Source organism: Alligator mississippiensis, chromosome 6 (genome assembly GCF_030867095.1).
Source record: "Alligator mississippiensis isolate rAllMis1 chromosome 6, rAllMis1, whole genome shotgun sequence".
In the NCBI taxonomy this organism is placed as follows: Eukaryota; Metazoa; Chordata; order Crocodylia; family Alligatoridae; genus Alligator; species Alligator mississippiensis.
This window is the reverse complement of record NC_081829.1, coordinates 100069788-100091286: the sequence shown is the minus strand read 5'-3', so window position 1 is coordinate 100091286 and position 21499 is coordinate 100069788. Positions and strand designations below refer to the sequence as shown.

Here is a 21499-nt window from a genome sequence, read left to right as displayed (position 1 = left end):
CCAGTGCAGCGTGGGGTGAGCCTGAGCGCGGGGGCAAGACCCTCCACCAGGACCCTGCGGGGTTGGTGCCAGCAGATGAAAGAGCAGGTTGTGTGTAGAGGGGCCCCACAAAGAGTTAAATAAAGCTGCAGATATAAAACCAACAGCCGGAGTCGGGGGCTGCCGGGAAGCCGCTCCCAGCGCTACAGAAAAGCACCAGCCTCAACGATTTCCAAGCCCCCGCTGGTGCCAAGAACGGAGCCAGCAGCGAGAGCGATGGCAAGAGCCTCGGGGCCGGCTCGTTTTCTGCCCACCCCAGGAGCTTCGAATCAGAGGGGGCTGCCCCGTAAAACGGAGAGAGAGACCCGGCGCCCAGCCAGGAGAGGGGCACGTTATATAGGGACGGGTGCCGGCTGCGGCCTGGTCCCAGCACGGATGCCAGGATGCCTCAATTACTCCCTCATTACCGAACAGCTGGGGTCTGATTAGCTCTCAGAAGACATTTGTGCTTCTCCAACCAGGATCTGGCCACGTGCCCCCCTCGCACGCCGGTCTCCTCTCCTGCGGGGGCGAGACGGGTTGCAAATCCCGCGTGCTGTTTGCCCGTGCGGTCACGCAGGCCGCGCGCGGGGTTTGTTTGTGGGGCGGTTGTTGCAACCGGAGTCAGGCCCGTTTGTTACCGGGCGAGTGTGGGCCGAAACCTGCCCGGTCAAACTAGAAGCCTGCCTGGAGAAGGAAGCGTAACGCCCGTCAGGAGAAGCTTGACCAGGAGGTCCCGGGACTCGGTGCGGCCACGGCCGAGTCCTGGACGAGGGTTTTGGTGGCGCACGTTTCCCCGATAGCGTTCGCCCTTAGTGCCGGAGGCTCGCGAGAACTGAGGTTTGGAAAGAAAACCACGGAGCCGCAGCGTCCTCTTAGAGCTGTATTTAAGTTATTTTCCGAACAGTTCAAATAAAATAAAATAATCATAATTAAAAAAAAAAATTTATATATATACCACACGGTTACCATGAGCCTAGCTCGAGTGGACATTAGTACATGAACTACACATCACCGGAACGGCATCACGAAATCCAAAGCACTCGTTACGGAGGGACCTAGAGAACGACTAGAGCGGAGGAAGAAACGGAAAACCGACGGGGCCGTGCTCGCTCGTCCCCCCCAGCACGAGCTGGATGCGGTGCGGCCGGGGGTCGGTGCGTCGGAGGGGTGGCGGGCTCCCGGGACAGCCGGACGCTTGGGGTGGCCGCCGTCTTCTTGCGCTGCGTTGTTCTGCAGGTGGGGTTGGCAAAGGGAAGCCCCCTGCACGGAGGCAAAGCAGCGGTGAGACTCCCGATCCAGCCCCCTGCTCAGGCTGGGATGCGACGACCAGCCCGAAAGCGTCGGAGCTGGAACGGAGCCGCTCCGTGGGCCTAGCGAGGATCCGAATGCGCCGCAGGGAGCTCGGACGGACGGGAGAGCAGAGGATTGGGTCCCTTCTCCAGCCCTGACAGCTTCGTGCAGGGGTCACTGACTGTCAGGTTGGAAGTACCTTTCGGCGGCGCGGGGGCCACGGGGGAAGCACGCTGCTGTCGAGGTTGCTGTTGCTCCGTTGAGCAGGAGGGACCCTGCTCCGAACCCCAGCCGGCAGGCAGGAAAGCCGGAGAGGCCGCCAGGAGGTTTCCTCCCTTCCCGGAGAAGCGGTGGGGTGAGGGGAACAGGAGGGCAAAGCTCAGCACGTTACATGCATCATGCCTGCCTCATGGGGAGCCCCCGGGGGAGCTCACTCCTGCTCCCGAGACTGGGAGGACCGAAGGCCACGCGCCCATCAGCTAATGCCAGGAAACACCGGTTTCTGCGGGGCTCCGAATTCCCCTCTCCCACGCTTGTGTCCTTCCCAGCCAAGGGCACAAGTTGGGGCCGGCGTGTTTTCAGCGTAGTCTCCCCATTGTATGGGACAAACTCCTCTGACCTCTTACGCCCCTTGCAACTCCCCTCGTTAACTGTGGGCCTTCAGGCCATCGGCAATGCTCCTCACCCTCACCAGTCAGCGCAAGAACAAGTGCTCACTAAATACGACCTGAAAGGGGAGGAAGGAAACCAGCGGGCATTTGGGTGATGGACCCGGTGCCGAGCACCCGTCAGGCTGATTGTGGGGCAGCCAGGGCCCGGGATGGGAGAAACAGGCATGTTGCTTGAGCGTGCAAAACTCAACGTGAAAGATCCTCTCCGTGCAAGAAGGAGCAGGGCGGAGGCGACAGGGCAGGCCAAGCGGTCTTCCACGTCAGAACCAGGCTCGGAGCATTTCTTCACTTGGGGAGACTGGAGGTGTCCGCTCGTGAGCCCCGAACCCCTCCGCTCTTGCAGGCAGGCCCATCCCTGAAAGCCAAGGGGGGAAACGGAGCTGCTTCCCGCTGGCCCAGCAGTTCCCAAGCTGCCCATTCCTGCTTGGATATTTTCAAATGGGGTTGCTTGCAGCAACGCAGCCAGCCGCTGCCTGTTGCCCTCGAAGCAGGGCTGGGAGTCGTGATGGACCGACCTGCTCTCCGTCTCAACTCTCCCTCGTGGTCCAGGCGGCTGGGAGCTGCGGGACAAACAACAACGCGGATGCAGCGGGGGCGTTTCGATTCAGAAGTCCACGGGCACGTCTAGCTCCTTCTCGCTTCCTTTCTGTGCTTTGTAAAACCCTCGCGTGTCCTCCAGCCCAGCTGGGCGTCATTCGTTGAATCCATCGCAAAGCCTCGCCCCTGCACGGGGACGGTGAGCGGGGAATTGAGGAGAGCCGCCGTCTCTCGACACAGAGGCCTACTTACCAGGCGATTTCTTCGATGCTGACCAGCTAAGCAGAGCTGTGGCCGATTCGGGTTCAAGTCAGACCAGCTCACTTCATCACCCTTCGTAGACATCGGAGAATCATTCAGCTTGCGAGGGGCAGGAATTCGCTCTCTGGTGGTTTGGTCTCTAAGTACCCTGACATCGCCCCTTCTCCGGGGACAAGCATCACGGCCTTGAGCCAAAACAGACTGCAGCATTTGCGCCGTACCTTATCTATACAGCAGAGTTAAACATCCCTGGTACCTCTTGAAACACATCGCTGGGTGTCCAGATGAGCAGCGGGGCTGAGCCAAACCATGACGGTTCGCTGTGTCTGGCCAGTTCCAGGTCTTCCAAAGTCTTGGAAACAGAAAGTCACTGCCCAGAGACCCAGGTGAACCACGAAGATCCCCTGTAGCATCCACAGAGTTGCTATTTTCTAGTGCAACCTGTGACCAAAGGACAGAGGCGGACGAGAGATGTGGGGCAAGGAAACACTGTTGTGGCTGCAGCTGTCACCGTATACATGATGCCCACGTGCTACCAGGCTGCAGACAGAGCAATGGTGGGGGCCACAGGAATGACATTCAAGTACAGCCAAGGACAAGACTGTGCCCTCCAGGCAGTTGGGAACAATTTGTGATGTAAACGCAACTCCTTCAATACCTCCCGCCTCGACGGACCAGGGCTGCAGGGTGTCCGACGACTGCGACCAGTCAGTAAGGATTGCAAAGTCCACCCCAGAGAGAGGCGTCAGGGGAGAGCGCTTGGCTTGACGCAGAAGTCCTGCGTCTCTGCGGGTTGGGGTCACTGCCAAGGTCACCAAACAGAGGTGACTTCCTTTGTGCTTCCTACGACAGCAGCTCAAGCGCGGGGGCAAGGGAAGCGAGTGCCGCTGTCTGCACTGGACCTCGCCAGCGCTGATATGGTATCTGGGCCCTCTGAAGACGCGTGGGTGTTTCTGCCAGCACCTACTCTCATGCTGTCTCTTAGGGCTGTTCTGGGAGCACCGTTCTCCACGTCTCTGCTGTTGTCTCCTCCTTTGGGAGACTTCTGGCTGCTGCCAAAAGGGTGCTGGCTACTGGGACGTGTCTTCAGGGTCTGTGGGGCCAGTTGCTTACCCGATGTCACTGGTGGAAACGCGGTTCCAAAGCAGGGCGGCAACTGGACTCCTGGCAGGGTGAAGCCGATGGGGACATGCAGGTAACAACCTCCCAGGTGCAAAGCGCCAAGCTCAGAGGGGCCCAGATGCTGCTTCCCTCCCCTCCACCCCCACAGGACAAAGGGCCCTTCGTCCTCAGCGCTGGCAGGACGGGTTCACGCCTGCGAGGGGAGCGAGGGTTGCTCCATGCCGGCAGCGAGAGACCTGGCCCTCCTAAAACTGCTCCAGGGTAATCTGTCACAGCCCCTTCGCCACGGCTGGAATGACTGCGGAGATTATTTCTGCTTAATCTTTCTTGATCCAAGCACGGGGCCCTCTGCGATTCCTTTCCCGGCTGCGGTGGGGGAATGCGCGGTGCCCTCCGGCTGCACCGGCCCAAAACGTGGAGAATCACTGCGTGCCCGTCGCATCAGAGGCGTTTTGATTCTCGCAGGTCTCAGCTGGAGTCGGTCCTGCTGTCGATTATCCCTTGCTCCTAACACCGCAATGCCGGGCGTGTGAAAAGCTGAGGGCGCGTGCTGTGCTGGCTAGGGTTCGTGCGGCTCGCCGGCAAAGGCAGGCCATGCCCCCGTATAAGCCGACAAGAAAATGCACCCATCTGCCTTTGCCGGCTGGCGGCATTGCTACCATTGGCCCCTGTCCAAACCCGGCCAGCCGCGCTGCACGTGCAGAGAGCGCACCACCGCATGCAGGATGGGGCCAGCTCCTCTAAGACCGACCCAGTGGTGAAAGCAGTGGGGAGAGGGGATGCGTGGAGGGCTCGGGAAGGTGCCAGCCTCTGCTCCCGGCTGCAGCCTCAAGCATCTCCCTGAATAACAGAACAAGTTACAAGCCAGGCGCAAAGCGCTGCCTTTGGGGTACAACCCGTGGGAGTTCAAAGCAAACCAAGCCTGTGCTAGGGTACAGACCATGCCTTCACCAGCGAAATACTGCCCTCAGGTCATCTCCCCCTGCCCAGAAACTGCATCCCCCCCACCAACCCTCCCAGGAAGAGTGCTCTGGACTCGGGCAGGCTTTGCCGGCCGTCCTGCAGGGCGCTGGCCACACGATACGCAGAGGAAGCTCGTAACACACATGCAGCCTCCTCGGGTTCGAGAGATGGGCGAGAGCGGAAGGAAAGATACTGATGTGGTTCATCCAAGGGGGTGAATTGCAGGCACCCGCTCTCTCCACCCAGACAGATCCGCAGGCAGCCACAGCCAAATGCAGCGGGGACTCGGGTCTCCTCTTGGGCATCGCTTTAGTTGCTCTTCGGAGTCAGGTGCGAGATGCTCTTATCAAAGACTGATGATGATACCTAATTATATCTCCAAGCAGCAGCCCCTTCCCCAGCCTCCTGACCCGGCAGCGACTCTCTCTGCAGGGTGCCCAGTGACAATGATTCTTCTGCTTAAGAGCAAAGCAACGAAGACTGGCAACACCTTAAATATTTTTATAGGACATCTGTGCCTGCATCTAGAGAGGAAAAAGCGGGAGGTGGGGGGAAAAGGGAGAAAGAAGAGGGGAGGTTTAAAAATGTTAATCGTTCATGAAAGATAAAAGACGTCTTCTGATATAGCAGCATTTTAGCAGTCGGCCGCGCTGAGCAGACCCTGTCTGAGATCGACCGCACGCCAACTTTGTTCCAGAAACGAGTCTGAGAGCCTCTTTCTTCAGCAAGGATTCGTTACGTGGAGAGTTCATTTGTCCTGGCATTGGCAGATAATTTAAATACTGCAGCTTAAATGAGTCCTGGGGGGAAAAAAAGAAAAAGAAAAGAAGCAAGGGGAGGTTTCCATTCCCTCCTCGCCACTGTTCGGATAACCTGTGCTTGCTACCGGTGCTTTGTGAGGGGGTAGAAGGAGCTGGGCTGACAGCTGCAGAGTCCAGGATGAGCTGTGGCATGGTGCTCCTCACAGGTACCGTGCCTGGGAACAACCTTGCCAGCAACGGGCCGATGCTTTGCCTGTTTTCTGAAGTTGCTAATAGCAGCCTCGAGTGCAGTGCGCTCGCTAACCGCAGCAAAGAGTCCTCGGCCCCCGAACCAATGCGCAGCCCACGGCTCACAGATCAAACCCAGCTACACAACCGCTTGGGTGTAGATTCAGGTCCCCTCCGTAACAGCCTCAGAGCGACAGCGCTCTTGTGTTACAGCTCAAGCAGCGGTTCTCAACTGGGGCACACAGCACCTTGCCATGCCTTGAGATCCTCTTACAGGTGTCTGCGCAGTATCAGCACCACGAGGAGTGAAAACACCTGCCCACAAGAGCAACCCTGAGATTCCCAGTAGGGATCCAGTGTGTCAAATCTGGATCTGGTGTGTCAAATCTCTCCGGCCCTGCTGTGTCTGTCTGAGCTCTCTGCAACAGAATGGCTTTAGTATTTTCCTGCTGCCAAAAAACACAAGGAAAGCAAAGAGTTGGCATTTTCCGGGGTGGTCTTCAAAGTTGAGAACCACTGGGCTAGCAGGAAAGCACTGGCCAGGCCATGTGTTGTGCCAAGGCTGATGGCAGTTTTACTAAGAGGTTAGATTATAGATTTATATAGGATGGTTTGGACAGGGCTGATCCTGCCTCAGGCAGGGGTTGGACTAGATGTGACCTCTGCAGGTCCTTCCAGCCCCACTTCTCTATGATGTCTATGATCCTAGATGCCTACAACACATGTGGCTAGACTGGGCCTTGTTAATAAACACTGCCCATAATATACTCCCATGCAATTAGGCCAAACTCAGCCTTCAGCTCCTCAAGCACTGGAGACATTCCTCATCCTACACTGCTCATCCCCAGCTGGCTGCGGGGAGGATGGTGTGGTTGCTACCTAGGAGGGAAGGAAACTGATACTCCACGGCTAAACCCTCCTGCTTGAGGACAACGGCCCCGTGACAAGTTGCCCGCATCCCCTTGTTAAGCACCAGATGCTCCCTTGCCCTTCATTTCTGGATGCTGGTGGCAGCTGGTTTAATTGCGGGCGACGCCGGGCAAGAGGGAAACTGTTTTTCTGCAGTGCTCACAGGAGCCACTTGCAATACATACACATCCTAGCATGCAGCCCCTGATCTAAGCTACCAAAGCAATCCACTCCCTGCCAGGATGCACCAGCTCCTGGCCGCCCAAGGGCCCGGACACGATGCTGAACGTGTGACATCCAGTCTCATTTACACTGCGTATGACGGCAGGGTCCAGAGAGGACAGAGCACCAGCTATTATCCATGCACCAGGCTACAATGACCACCCTTTGCCATTAGTTGTGGGAAAGCAGGTCACTGCCCACCTGCCTTGGGCGAATGGCTAACGTGGGACAGAGCTGCCGACACATGGCTGTGCCTTATCTCGGATTTTTCTCAGGCTAGTTCCACACCGCATTCAAGAAGGCTGTAGAGCATGTGTTCACTTCTTTCCAGGGGCAGTCGTCCACATGCGGGATGGATCACAGAGGAGCAGCCTCACCGGGTAGAGAGAGCAGATGGTGGAAAGAGCAGGGCACGGCAGGGTGAAATCCTGCCCCTGCCACTGTTACCTGGCACTCGCTCTCAACCTTTTTGGCCTAAAAGGAGCCCCTCCGTAACCTTTCTGAATGTAGAGTCCAGCTAAGTAATTCTCGGCCGGGTGCCCTACATTCAGGACCGTTACAGGGGGGCTTTGAGGCTGGCCTAGCTTGTCCCTCCAACCAAACGCTCACCACCCCCGGGGCCACGGCTTTACCTGTGCAAGTGTGAGGTACGGTGTAGCGTTATTTATCTGGAGATGTAGGTGTACGTTCTGGAGGGGGAGCGGGTCGACTCTGCTTGGGCGGCCGGGTCGTTCAGGAAGTCCCAGATGAGGATCGTGTCGTCGTGCGAGCTGCTGACGATCTGGAACTCGTCAAACTGGAGGCGAAAGACTCTCCCAGAATGCTCCTGAACGGGAGGTTAGAGACACCGCGTGTTACTTGACGTACCGCCTGGGAACGCCCAGAGAGGCTTGAGTTTGGGGGGGTGATTGGTTTTTCGGCGCAAAGCCACTGGGTGCATATGACCTGTGGCTGGGGCTGGGAATTCACCCCACCGTATACAGTGGAGGCATTACCTCCTATGCCCCGGTACATATGCCCTGGAGAACAAGTCGAGCTGTCCTCACAGTGCAGCTCAGCTCTGCTTTATCCTCTTATCTCCTACTACACAGCTTAGCATTAACTCTGGAGCATTTCCAACGGCGGCATGCTAGAGCGGATCAAGAGACAGTTCCACGATCGGTCCGGGGTCCCCGTCCAGCGCTGGTGCTACGGCCAAAAGAGGGGAGGGATGAAACTGGAGGAGACAAAGGGGACGGTGGTGAGATGTCCACCGATCCAGCAAAGATTGCACCTGAATACGAACAGGGAAATGGCTTTCTCGAGACGGGGCTGCGTTCTGGGTCTGAGAGGCTGAGTGGAAGCAGCCTGGCGATTTGGCAGAAGTTCAAGCTGTTATTAACAGGCAGCAACGGCCAGATCCTGGACGCCGTAAGGCACGTGCCTCTATGCTTTCCCTGCGTGCTGGCGACTTGCTATCGGTGCTTCCTGCTGTAGTGGCTTTCCCAGTCACGGAGAAACATAAAGCAGGAAAGGCAGCTCCTTCTATCTCGGCTTAGCACACGGATGGCTCTGTTATGCCCTCTACGGGGTCAAAGCAAGCAGGAAACCTGGAAACTAAGAGATATTCTGTTTACTGCAGCTCTTTTGAAGAGGGCTAAATAAAAGATTGCCCCACTACATGGCCATAAAGTAAAAAGGGAAACCCCAGAGAGGGGGGCCACCTCAAAGGGGTGGGCATTGAGAAAATAAGCCCTTCAAATGCCTGGAGATACGGCAAGGTCTTTCAGAGCTGTTTCAGGACGATCTCTCTACACGACCCAGACCTGTAAGGCCAAGGAGGCTGCTTGCAAGACAAAGCACCTTTGGGGGTGGAAAAATATTCTCACCGATTAAAAAAGCATCCATTCCTGGGGCCTGTCCCTATATTCTAGTGGGAAAGGAGTTTCCCGAATCGAACTAGGAGCCCCTGTCGTTTTGCTGAGACGCCGTTCACAAGATGCTGAAAGAAACCGAGCGTCTTTTTAAAGACTGTTCCAAAAAACCTATTTTTTCAACCCCGCGTTTATGAAGTCAGAGGCACGTGCCTGAAGTTTCTGCGCCCGATCGTCACGCTTGCCCCTTGCTGTCACGGGGAGAGCCCGTGTGAGAGGCCTACGTCGCCTCGCAAAGCCCAGAAAACCTGCCTCCCTCAGCCGGGAAGGGAAAGCCGGAGCAGGCTGATTCTCAGCCTAGAAAGCGCTGTTAAGCTCACGCGGCTGCTGCTCCATCTAAAGGAGGGAAAAAAATGCGAGGGAGCTGGCATGCGGCGAGCATTCGTTATCTGTGGACTTTTCCCCCACTGTTTGAAAATTGAACACAAACAGTGGGGGGCTGGCGATGTTCATTGTGCAGCCAGGTTTAATTTGGGAAGCGGAGGGAAGGCGGGTGGGGGGGGAGAGCCTGGGTAAGTGGATGCAAAGATGCCCTGTTGTCACAGATGTGAAAGCTCTTAAAACAGACACACTTCAACCCACCCTCCTTCCCCTGCTCAGTCCTCTCTGCTGCTCTCAGGCTGGGGGATTTATTGGCAACTGCTCCCAGAGTCCTACAACAATTTCCTCCCGTGATTTCTGATGGATGACACAATTAGCTGGGGCACCCAGGATGTCCGTGGCTGGAGAAGGCGGGTGGAATGGCACTAGTTAAATAAAACCTCCCGGGTCTGCGAGCACACGCTGCGCTCAGGGTTTAAGCCTGGTATGCGATCAGTGCTGCTAATTGCGCTGGAGTCTCCCGATGCTTTGGGTACGTAGCTGGCTGACAGCTGACGGAGCGGTTTCCATGGGCGTGAGTCAGCCCGCTCTCTGAAAGATGCCTTTCAATGCCTTCCCATGGACTGTCTGGCTCTCGAACCCTCGCCCTGTGGTCTGGGGAATCAGCCACTCGCTCTGCGGCAGGTTTATGGCGAAGGAAGGGAACGGTCACTGGGCCCATGGATGGGAGCAGGCCGGATGAATGCGAATGCCACCGAAGCCTGAGCTTTCCACCCCTATGAAGGCTCCCAGGCTCCTTTATATTTCGAAGGGAGTCAGGAGCTGGGCTGGAAGTTGCTTAAACACAGAACAGGCATGACCAGTGCAGCAGCTGGCTGGGCTTCCTATGGCTTCTTGCTCAAATGTTTCAGTCCAGACTGGGGGGGTGTCACCTTTATGGCCTAGTCTACCCCGGCATTTTATTAACCCATTCCTAGATTCTTTATCAATGATGTGGACATTGGTGTCAGAAGCGGACTGGCCAAGTTCACCGATGACACCAAACTCTGGAGTAAAGTGACCACACCTGAAGGCAGGATGATGATCCAGACCGACCTGGACAGGTTCAGAAAATGGGTGGAAGAAAACCTGATGGCGTTCAACACCGATAAATAGAAGGTTCTCCACCTTGGGAAGAAAAACCCGCAGCATGCTTACAGGTTTGGCAGTGCTACGCTCGCCAACATCACGGCCGAAAGAGACCTGGGGGTCGTGATTGACCACAAGATGAATATGAGCCACCAATGTGATGTTGTAGCTGGTAAAGCGAGCAAAACTCTGGCTTGCATCCATAAATGCTTCTCTAGCAAATCCCAGGATGTCATCCTCCCGCTGTACTCGGCCTTGGTGAGGCCGCAGCTGGAGTACTGCATCCAATTCTGGGCTCCACAATTGAAAAAGGATGTGGAGAAATTTGAGAGCGTGTGCTCCTGCCAGTGGGAGGAGGTCAGACTAGATGATCTGTTCAGGTCCCTTCTGACCCCAAACTATTATGAAACTATGACAGAGTCCAGAGGAGAGCCACACACATGATCAGAGGGCAGGAGAACAGGCCTTATGAAGAGAGGCTGAGAGCCCTGGGAGTCTTCAGCCTGGAAAAGCGCAGGCTCAGGGTGGACCTGGTGGCAGCCTATAAGTACATAAGGGGTGTGCATCAGGATCCGGGGGAACGCCTGTTCCCCAGAGCACCCCAAGGGATGACAAGGTCAAATGGTCACAGACTCCTCCAAGACCATTTCAGGCTGGACATAAGGAAGAACTTTTTTACTGTCCGAGCCCCCAAGGCCTAGAACAGACTGCTGCCAGAGGTGGTGCAAGCACCTACTCTGGACTGCTTTAAGAGACATTTGGACGTTTATCCTGCTGGGATCCTCTGACCCCAGCTGACTTCCTGCCCCTGGGGCAAGGGACTGGACTCGATGATCTTCTGAGGTCCCTTCCAGCCCTAACGTCTATGAAATCTATGAAATTCCCCTACAGCCAATGTGGCTCAATGCTAAAAGTGGGAGCAAGAGGAGAGCAGGTCTGCCCCAGAGCCCTTCTCCCACCACCAGACTGGCAATGGGCATCCGTGGTAGACAGAGCGATGTGACAACAGGCAAGGTCCAAGGCTGGGGGCAAGGGGGTCAGGGTCTGTGATCCATCCTGCCCTTGGCTTCAGCTTCCAACACGGGGCAAGTCAACAGCAGCCAAGCTGATGTGTCTGCTCTCCCCCGGCTAAGGGCGGTGAGACGTTTCATTGCAAGAACCAAGGGCAGGAAGTCTGCCCTGCCAAGCAAGGCAGACATGGGGGTGGACGAAACCCAGACCTGGACTTTGTTAGTCACTCAAAACTCAGCAAGAAAAATGGAGGGAGTTCCCTGCACCCTGAGGTCTAATCCCCACCTTTTAATGCTCTACTGCCTATAGCAGTCACAAGCTGGGAGACGGCAGGAGAGGAGGAAGGCTCAGACTCCTGGGACAACCAGAGGCACATATGCTACGTGAAATCCAAGGTCATGCCTGGCAAAGACATCTTCCCCCCCGTGAAGTCAGGTCCTTAGCTGATGGGAGGAGTCATTGTTCCATCGTCGCCAAATATTAGAAGTGAAGAAGGCCCTGGAGCTGGCCCAGAAACACTGCCCTGGCTTCATGTTACAGGGGCCCATGTCACCGAAGAGGCCATAAAACTGACCCCCTCAGTGGCGGGGCATGCGGCACTTTTCCCAGTGCTACGACCGATAACCACGGTGTCTGACCAAGAGCTGGCTGGGGCAAGTCCTTCCTGGTGCCCTGGGATCCCTCCCATGGTTTTACCTTCTTCACTGCCCATCGCCAGCTGTGTTGGCTCAGTTTGGCCTCTGGGCCCTGGACATTTTCGGGCCTGCTGGCTGGATCAGAGCTCCTGCAGATGGTCTAAACCAGCTCAAGGCTCCACGGCCCAACAAAGTCTTGACAAACCCAACCCCAGCTTCCCCCCCCCCAACCAAAAACTCTTACCACGAGGGTTCGCAGACAGAGAGTCCCTGCTGGGGCGCGAGGGTCCAGGGCAGCCACGAGGTCCCACACTTTAATTTTCCTAGGGAGGAAAGAGAGACAAACCTTGTGACTTTGCTACAGAGCAAAGAGCAAGTGCTCACCAGAAGGTAAATGCGTAACACAGCTCAGACAATGCACCCGGCTCGCGAAGTACAGGTGAGTGCTTCTGCTCATGAGACATGGTGCTCTCTCTTGGGCAAAGCTCGCTTATCTTAAGGGGGAAAAAGGGGTGCAGGTAACATGTTTATGGTGAATGGGCCAAAAGATGTAAAACGAGGGACAAGAGAGCAGGTGTGAGTGGATGTAATATAGTTCATCAAGCCCTTTATTTGCCTGAAAAAAGAGTCTAAGGACACAGACATACAAACAATTTACCATGTGGTGCCAGAGGGCAGGGACTTGCCACCCAACGGCTGCTCTGGGCTAACTGCCCATGTGAGTGCTCTTACCCCATGTACAGGAAAGGCAACTAGTGATAACTCTATGTCTCTCAGTGAAGGCTACTGTACCCGTGGGATAAGTTCATAGGAGAGTCAGGCTGGAAGGGGCCTCAGAAGGTCGTGGCAGGATCACCCCTGCCTAAACCATCCCAGCCAAGTGTCTGTTCAACCTGCTCTGGAAAACTTCCAGGGCCACTTCTCTAGGTGCCTGCTCCAGTGCTGGACCACCCTCAGAGTCAGAAAGTTCCCCCTCAGCTCCAATCTAATTCCCCCTGCCGCAGCTTTAGGCCGTTGCTCCTAGTCCTGTCCCCTGTGGCCACCTCCATCCTCTCTACAATCACCCTGCAGGTATTTGAAGACTGTGATCCAATTCCCCCCCTCCCACCGCAGTCTTCTCTTCTCCAGACTAAACGAATGAGACAGCACACAGAAAGTGCGGTGGGCGAGATAATTAAAGTGGCTCATGCTGCAGTTGATCGGTTCTGCTATGTAAGCTCGGACATCCTAGAACAGACGTGTCTCTAGCAAAGATTAAAGCGTGCACGTGGGCACTTACTGAAGTGCAGCTGACTTGCAATAAGCCCCTGCCCTCTTTTACTGCACACTGAGCTCTTTGCATATCCCTGGCTTTTGTGTCTATGGCAGTTGCTCTCAACTGGGGTGCCGCGAGACCCCCTCGGGGTACCCCATGCAGTCACTGCCATTGCAGTACTGGCGTCCAGGTACAACAGTCTAGTGTGCAGCGAGAGTATCACACGTGCCCCTCAGTAACGTTGTCTGTAACCCTAAAGCAAGCTGGAGAGCTGGCTTGTGCTGTAGCCCTTCCCAGTCTGCCTACACTTCCTGGGAACAGAGATGCACATGACCTTCCTGGTTTAGCTGAGCACGAGACACACTGGGCAGTTCTACCTGGAGGAAGCAACACCCGGTTGAGAAGCACTGAGGTCGGTTGAGCACAACAGCAGTTCTCAAGTGGGGCTGCTGCTACGACTTCAAAAATGTTGGGTGTGTCTCAGTGTGAGTGTGTCTCACACTGGTCTACAGTGTGAATCCTCCCTTTCTTTGACTGACACGGGCCTGCTCCTTTCTGCTGAGGTGCGGGCAGGCTGTAGTTAAGAACCTGACAGCTGAACCTCTACTGGTGCTAAGTACCAAACTGCTGCTATTGGCAGGCACAGGTAGTTTCCACCAAAGACCTCAGCTTGTGAAGCAGTGGAGATGCAGGGTTTCAGAAAACAGAATACACGCAGCAGGAGGAAAAGGTAGCTCCACTTTCCAAACCCATGCATGGATCCACTTCGCTATGAAGCTGGGCAACTCTCTTGAGTTGCTGATAGCTGGTTAGGTTGGAGATGCAGAAATCTTTGGTTAGGGTCTCAAGGAGGAAGAAATGACTGGCAACAATTTGGGAGTCCTGCAATAATTTGGAAGATGGGGACTGTATGGAAGACGCAAGCTGCTTCTGGATCTGCTGTGTAGGAAGCTATCCTGTATCAGGGCTGCTACTCTTCCCAGAGCAGCAGCCGTGAAAGCACTTACTTCCGAGTGGCAGACAGAGGGGAAAAACGCATGTGCAGGAATTGTGAGATTTGTAGACAAGCAGCAGCAGTTTTAAACACTATAACGTTAACAAGATGCTAGATCTTACAGATCCACCTTAGCCCTTCACGCACAAGCAGGCTCTGCACGGATCTACCACACGCACCTGGAGGAGCACACACAACTCTCTCCACACAAAACAAGGACGAAGGAACCAGGAGGACATCTAAAGCAGTGGGCAGGATGAGTGGAGCAGGGCTGGTCTGCACACCAGATAGAGACCTGCATGCCAGGATCGGGTCCTGGGGCCTGACAGTGCCCCCTCCCTGCCTTGTGTGCCAGGATTGGGCCCTGGCAGTGCCTCCTCCCATTGGGATTAGGCCCCTTGGACCTGACATCTTTCTGATACCCTCCGTGCATGGGGAGTGGGCTGTGGGGCCCAGAACTACCCCTGCCCAGCCCTGTAGTCTGGGCTTGGGCACTCAATCCAGCAGATAGGGCTTGGGGATCCCACGGGTTCGGAAATTTGGAGGCAGAAGAGTGGTACAACTAGGCTGGATGACATGGCACTGTAGGCCGGATCTGGCCCGCAGGTCTAAAGCCTAACATGCTTTGCACGAATCAGCCAGAAGAATGGCGGGACAGACAAAGGACACTAATGTCCCATCGGAGGTAATGGGGCAGGGAGAAGACAGGGATGGAGGCTCAGGGGTGCAGTCCAGCAGCCTCACCCGTCGTACGCTCCACTGACTATCCTCTTGTTATCGAAGCGTATGCATCTCACCAGCTCCTCGTGGCCTTCCAGGACTCGTAAGCATGCCCCGCATTCGATATCCCACAACCTGCAAGAGAAGCAGCAGCAGAGAGAACATCTGAAGATCGACTTATTTCGTGGAAGCGTTTGGTCTTTTATTGATCAACGGCTCCTTGGAGACAAAGATAACAAAACCCACAAGGAAGGAAGGTACTAACTGCATTTAGGACCCTCACAACTCTCCACCTTTTGCAGCTCAGTTGCAATGTGGTTTTCAGAGGTGACCCCGTTATGTCACCTTCTGCTAAGGCAGAAGGAAGTCAGAGGACTTGGCAAAGGGCAAAGCTGGGACACTATATGGTCATCACTGCTTCCCACCCTGCTACATCACATGGCAGCTCTGGTGAGGGGTAGAAAGCTCCCCTGCTACAAAGCACATCCATCCTCCAAGGGACACCTGCCACCTGAGAAGAGCTCAGTGTGGCAGGACGCTCCCCACCGAGGCGAGCTGTGCTGTCTTAGTGCCTAGAGCTGCTGGGGGAACGATTCAGCAATGTAAATGTTTTAAGACCAGACCGGCCCATTAGATGATCTAATCTTACCTCCTGTGTGATACGAGCCAAAGAGTTTCACTAGGTTCTCCATGCATTGAGCCCAATAACTTGTGCCTGACTCAGGTATGCTTGGAAATGCCCCCAACTATTAAACTAAAGACATCAAGGGAAGGAAAATCCCCCCCAAAACCTGATCATTTGCACCAATGATCTGATCACCTCCACAGGGAAAAAACTGTCATATTTTTAAGCTGAATGTGTCTGTTTAAAACCTCCAGACATTAATCTAGTGGTGAGAAGCATAACAAGAGCCACAGAGACTTTCAATCCTCTCCATGAAGATACTCATATGTCACAATCAAGCCAACTCTTAATCTTTTTGCAAAGCTAAACAGATGGAGCTCCTCCAGTCTCTTACTCCTATGCATGTTTTCTGCTCCAAACATTTTTACACGTCTTCGCTAAACCATATGCAATATTTCACAGTCCTTTTTAAAATGCTGCCCCCAGAACTAGATGCAGCTTTCCAGTACTGGCCTCACCCAATACCGTATGGAAACAGAAGAGAGCTCAGGACTTCTTGAAGGAGCATTTTTATCTTGGGAGAATAATTGAAAATAGAAGCACTTTTCACATGGATGTTAAGTTGAGAGGCCTCTTAGAAGTATTGGAGAAGCTGCAATAACTCCATTTCTGGTAGCGGCGGGGTGATGTGTGGCTGTGATGGTCCCAGATACACGAGAGAGGCAAGGATTTTTGTGGGTGATCTCTTCTATGCAGCTGGGTAACATACAGTACATAGTTGATCCACTAAAAGGTAACCTACTATGCAGATTGTTCAGAACAAAAAAGATATCACCCGCAAAAAAAATCCTTACCTCCTGCAATAAATCCATTTTTGTCAGCTTAACTCAAGATAAAAAGCAGTTACCTCAAAGGAAACTGGTTCTTTGGCACACACTATCCCTATATCTCCCACGTATGGTCTGTAGGCATGCTACGTGCGAGAGATGGAAGTCTTCACGAACAACGGTATACAAGAAGGCTACCCATTGCATGCCCTCCTGTGCCCCACAGCTGAGGATCTGAAGGGCACACCAACTGATGTTGCTACAACTGGATCCAGTTTTGCTACGACTTGCTACAATCTTGCAGCTTTGTTACTTGCAGTACCGTTTGGCTACAACTTGCTACAACCCTTTTTGCTTCACCTGGATCCTGATTGACAGACTTTCTGGGAGCGAGAGGAAGGATGCTGGTTCACGGAATATAGATGGATAGTACACCTTGAAGAGCCACGGGTATCGTGGGGTCAGTAAATGTGAGTTGTCCTTTGAGTGACTGTCCCCTTCTAGTGACTCACGGACAGCAGCGCGTGCTGGATGGGGGCTCTACCGAAACGAATGCTCAAGCAAGAGCTTGGGAAGCATGAGGTTTGAAGAAAACTGGCAGGTTGATCGATGTGAAAGTCAGAGACCACTTTAACCCAAGAACTCTGGCAGACCCTTGAAAGAGAGACCCTTTGTCCTTGGGGTAGTAGTCAACGGCTTTATGCTTAGCTGGCAGCCGGTATCAAGAGCAGTGCCCAGGGGTTGGTCCCGGGGCTGGTTTTGTTCAGTACCTTCATTACCGATCTGGAAGATGGCACAGAGCACACCCTCAGCACGTTTGCAGAGGACACCAAACTGGGGGGAGTAGTAGATACAATGGAGGGTAGGGCTAGGATTCAGAGTGACCTAGATATGTTGGAGGATTGAGACAAAAGAAATCTCATGATGTTCAACAAGGACAAGTGCAAAGTCCTGCACTGAGGAGGGGACAATCCTGGGCTGGGCAGCAGCTCTGCGGACAAGGACCTGGGGGGACAGGGGACAAGAAGCTGAACAGGAGCAGGCAGTGTGCCCTTGTGCCAAGAAGGCTACCGGCATCCTGGGCTGCATGGGCAGGAGCGGTGCCAGCAGATTTAGGGCAGTGATCCTTCCCCTCTATTCAGCACTGGGGAGGCCACATCTGGAGTCCTGTGTCCAGCTGTGGGCCCCACTACAGAAAGGATGTGGACACGTTGGAGAGAGTCCGGCGGAGGGCAATGAAAGTGGTTGTGGGCTGGAGGACAGGACTGGTGAGGAGAGGTTGAGGGAACTTGGCTGATTTAGTCTGCAGAAGAGAAGACCGAGGGGGATTGAATAGCAGCCTTCACCTCCCTGCAGGGGGGCTGCAAAGAGGATGGAGCTGGGCTGGTCTCAGTGAGGGCAGATACAGGACAAGGAGCAATGGGCTCAGGCTGCAGCAAGGGAAGTTGAGGTTGGATATTAAGAAAAACGTTCTTACTAGGAGGGTGGTGAAGCACTGGAACAGGTTATCCAGAGAGGTGCTGGACTCTCCACCTTGCAGGTGTTTAAGACCCGGATAGACAAAGCCTTGGCCGGGATGATGTAGTCGGGGCTGGTCCTGCTTGGAGCAGGGGTTGGATTAGATGTGACCTCCTGAGGTCCCTTCAACCCTCCTTTTCTGTGATTCTATGATGCTGTAAAAATTGATGCTGCTGCAATGGCCTGGATCCCTTTCCTTCTTCTAACTTGGTGCATACTCGTCTCATTTTTTTGGTCTGAATGCCCAGCTCTGCTTTCCTTTCCACAGCTTGGCTGGAGCAACAAAACACTCTGACCTTAGAGGCTCAGATATTAAGATTATATTGAGAGTGGGGGTTTAAATGCCTTAGTTAAGCTTGATGTGCTGGTTATTTAGTAGATATAAATTTGTCTACTTATGGTGAGGGGAGAGGAGTTGGGCTGATTTGCAGCTACTGAAGATAACCCCTGAATACTCACCCCAATCACTGATTTCCACAGGCTGCATTAAACCCTAATTTCCTTGTTATTTTGGGCACTCTTTGGACTTGGATTTGTAGAAACTAAATAGCAAACCCTCCACTCACAGCAGAGGAGACTGTCACCTGTCCTTTTACCACCCTCCCATAGATGCCCACCCTCAGCCAATGTTTGAGGAAGAACTACAGGGTAAAGGAACAGGTAAACCTCACGCCATGCCTTCAGGAGGACCCAATGTGGGTTTGGTGAAGATTCACTGCCAACCTCGGGTGAAAGCCTAGCACGAGTTATCTGTCGACTAGGGGCTGCATTCAGTGTAAGCCTAAAAGTAATTGTATTCCTCTTTAGGGTTATCAAGGAAGCCATCCTTAACAGACTAGCTGAAGGCAATATCCTGAGGGATACCCCGCATGGGTTTGTTGTGGGTAGGTCTTGCTTGACCAATCTCATTTCCTTTTATGACCAGGTGACCTATCACCTGGACAAGGGGGAAGAGATCGAGGTTGTATATCTCGACTTTAAAAAAGCCTTTGATCTGGTATCCCATGATCACCTCTTGGCTAAACTGGCTAACTGCGGCCTTGATGTCACCACCATCTGCTGGCTGGGGAACTGGCTCTGCGGTCGGACCCAGAGGGTGGTGGTTGATGGGAGCCACTCGTCGTGGTGCGCGGTCACCAGTGGGGTCCCCCAAGGCTCTGTCCTAGGGCCTATACTATTTTACATCTTCATCAGCGATGTGGACGTTGGTGTCAGAAGCAGACTGGCCAAGTTTGCCGACGACACCAAACTCTGGGGTAAAGCATCCACACCTGAGGACAGGAGGGCGATCCAGGAGGATCTGGACAGGCTCATGAAATGGGCGGACAAGAACCTGATGGTGTTCAACACTGAAAAATGCAAGGTTCTCCACCTCGGGAGGAAAAACCTGCAGCATGCTTATAGGCTCGGCAGTGCTACGCTGGTTAGCACTACAGATGAAAGGGATTTGGGGGTCATGGTTGACCATAAGATGAACATGAGCCTTCAGTGCGATGCTGCGGCTAGTAAAGCGAGCAAAACGCTGGCTTGCATCCACAGATGCTTCTTAAGCAAATCTCGGGACATCATTCTCCTCCTGTACTCGGCCTTGGTGAGGCCGCAGCTGGAGTACTGCGTCCAGTTTTGGGCTCCACAATTCAAAAAGGATGTGGAGAAGCTTGAGAGGGTGCAGAGGAGAGCCACGCACACGATCACAGGTCAGGAAAGGAGACCCTACGATGACAGGCTGAGAGCCAGGGGACTCTTCAGCCTGGAAAAGCACAGGCTCAGGGGTGATCTGATGGCCACCTACAAGTTTATCAGGGGTGCTCATCAGGATCTGGGGGAACGTCTAGTCACCAGAGCCCCCCAAGGGATGACAAGATCGAACAGTTACAAACTCCACCACGACCGATTCAGGCTGGACATAAGAAAGAACTTCTTCACTGTCCGAGCCCCCAAGGTTTGGAATAGACTGCTGCCGGAGGCGGCTCAAGCACCCACTTTGAACACCTTCAAGACACATTTGGATGTTTATCTTGCCGGGATCCTATGATCCCTGCAGACCCCCTGCCCCTGGGGCGGGGGGCTGGACTCGATGACCCTCCGGGGTCCCTTCCAGCCCGAATGTCTATGAAATCTATGAAATTATTACTGTATGGACATGTATTTTCGTTGAGCATTACAAGCGGTATTTTAGGTAGTTTTCTAAGTGCTGTAATATTTAACTGTTCTCTGTTCCAATTACTTTCTGGAGCTGAAATCCATGGCACCGCACAAAGAGAACAGTTTTTCCTAATGCCAAGTGCAAAGTCTTCTCGCCATATGTAAGGTCATTTAATAGGAACAATGCAACTTAATAACCTCCCACTTGGCTCTCTCAAAGAAACAGGGAGATGGTGCTCCCTCAGCCCAGCTGTTCCCTTTCACTCAGTCATGCCGTCAAGCTGACAGACAGCAGAATTTGGCTGGCGGGCCTGGGCTGGATTGCTCTGTGATGTCATGCAGAGAAGCATCACTTCCTTGCAGGGTTCACAGAGGGGAAAAAGCAGGCTGTAGTGGGGGAAGGTGCTCTGGCACACGGCGGTGTCAGTACACAGCAGTGACAAGAGGACTGGAAGCAGATCGGTTTTGTTTCCAAGTTTCACCTGCAGGGGAAAAGTCCGCCTATAAAGCAGCAGGTGGAAGTTAAGATGGGGAAAACCCTGGCTCTCAACTGCATAATCTGACCACTTAGCATAATTTAGGTTCCCGTTCCAGTTTGCTCAACAGCCCCTTATCAGCAGGTACGTTCCCCTACCGGCAGCTGCACGATGGATTGAGACAATCCCAGCTCTTGGCATGAAAAGGGTTACGTCTGAGCCTGTTATTAGGGCAGCCCGAAAAGTGCAAGAGGGAGCAAAGTGAACATCACGCTCTTCACCAGCTGTTCCAAACTTACGAGATGCCAAGTACCACAAGAGGAGTTTGGCGAGAGCTCAGGAGGATTTCAGCGGAGGATTAAACGCCTCTTATTGCAAATCTGACCCTTTAACTAGACACACAGCCCAATTAAAGTATCACAAGAGGACAGCGCAGGAAGTGATACTTGCCAGCTCTTCGCACACCAAAACTGCCTGAGTAACCCGACTCGTTGATTAGGATTGTGCCCCTGAGATGCTGAGGATTAAAGACAATGCAGAATAAAGGCTTTGCAATATCCCTCTTCAGTAGTTCATAGCATTCAGCATCAGAGGCAGCACAATTCCAGGAGATGCTGGCACAGCCCGTTCTGGTTATCTAGTGTCTGCAGGTACCGAGGGAATTAAGACAATGACCTTGGCGTGAACTGAGACGACCGTGTGCAGAGCGCTGTGCCGGAAGCCTGCCTTACCTGATGGTGTTATCGGAGGAGCCGCTCACCACGAGCCGGTCTCTGTACTGCAGGCACGCGATGCCTCGTTTGTGTCCATTTAAGGTGCGCACAAATTCGCAGGTACTCGTGTTCCAGACCTGTGATGGGGAGCGGGGGAAGAAAAAAAAACCCCACACAGGGACTAATTATTAAGTGGTAACTAACAGAAGCAGGTACCTGCTGTGTGGGAAATG

The 21499-nt window shown here is 53.9% G+C and overlaps 1 protein-coding gene across 14 annotated transcripts in view; it reads right to left on the bottom strand.

The window, feature by feature from the left end:
• Positions 1 to 888: 888 nt before the first annotated feature.
• The window catches only part of BTRC (beta-transducin repeat containing E3 ubiquitin protein ligase), a 144426-nt gene continuing 123815 nt past the window's right edge, over positions 889 to 21499 (bottom strand). For 12 of the 14 annotated variants that reach the window (XM_059730219.1, XM_019499221.2, XM_059730225.1 and 9 more), the window contains 5 exons: positions 21285 to 21403; positions 14987 to 15097; positions 12238 to 12316; positions 7618 to 7811; positions 889 to 5665 (listed from right to left, as the gene is read on the bottom strand). In XM_059730219.1, the coding sequence (XP_059586202.1) occupies positions 7650 to 7811; positions 12238 to 12316; positions 14987 to 15097; positions 21285 to 21403 (471 nt within the window). In that variant the 3' untranslated portion in view covers positions 889 to 5665; positions 7618 to 7649. The remainder of the gene's footprint in view (positions 5666 to 7617; positions 7812 to 12237; positions 12317 to 14986; positions 15098 to 21284; positions 21404 to 21499) is intronic. The other 2 variants (XM_059730220.1, XM_059730221.1) reach the window with 2 other exon arrangements.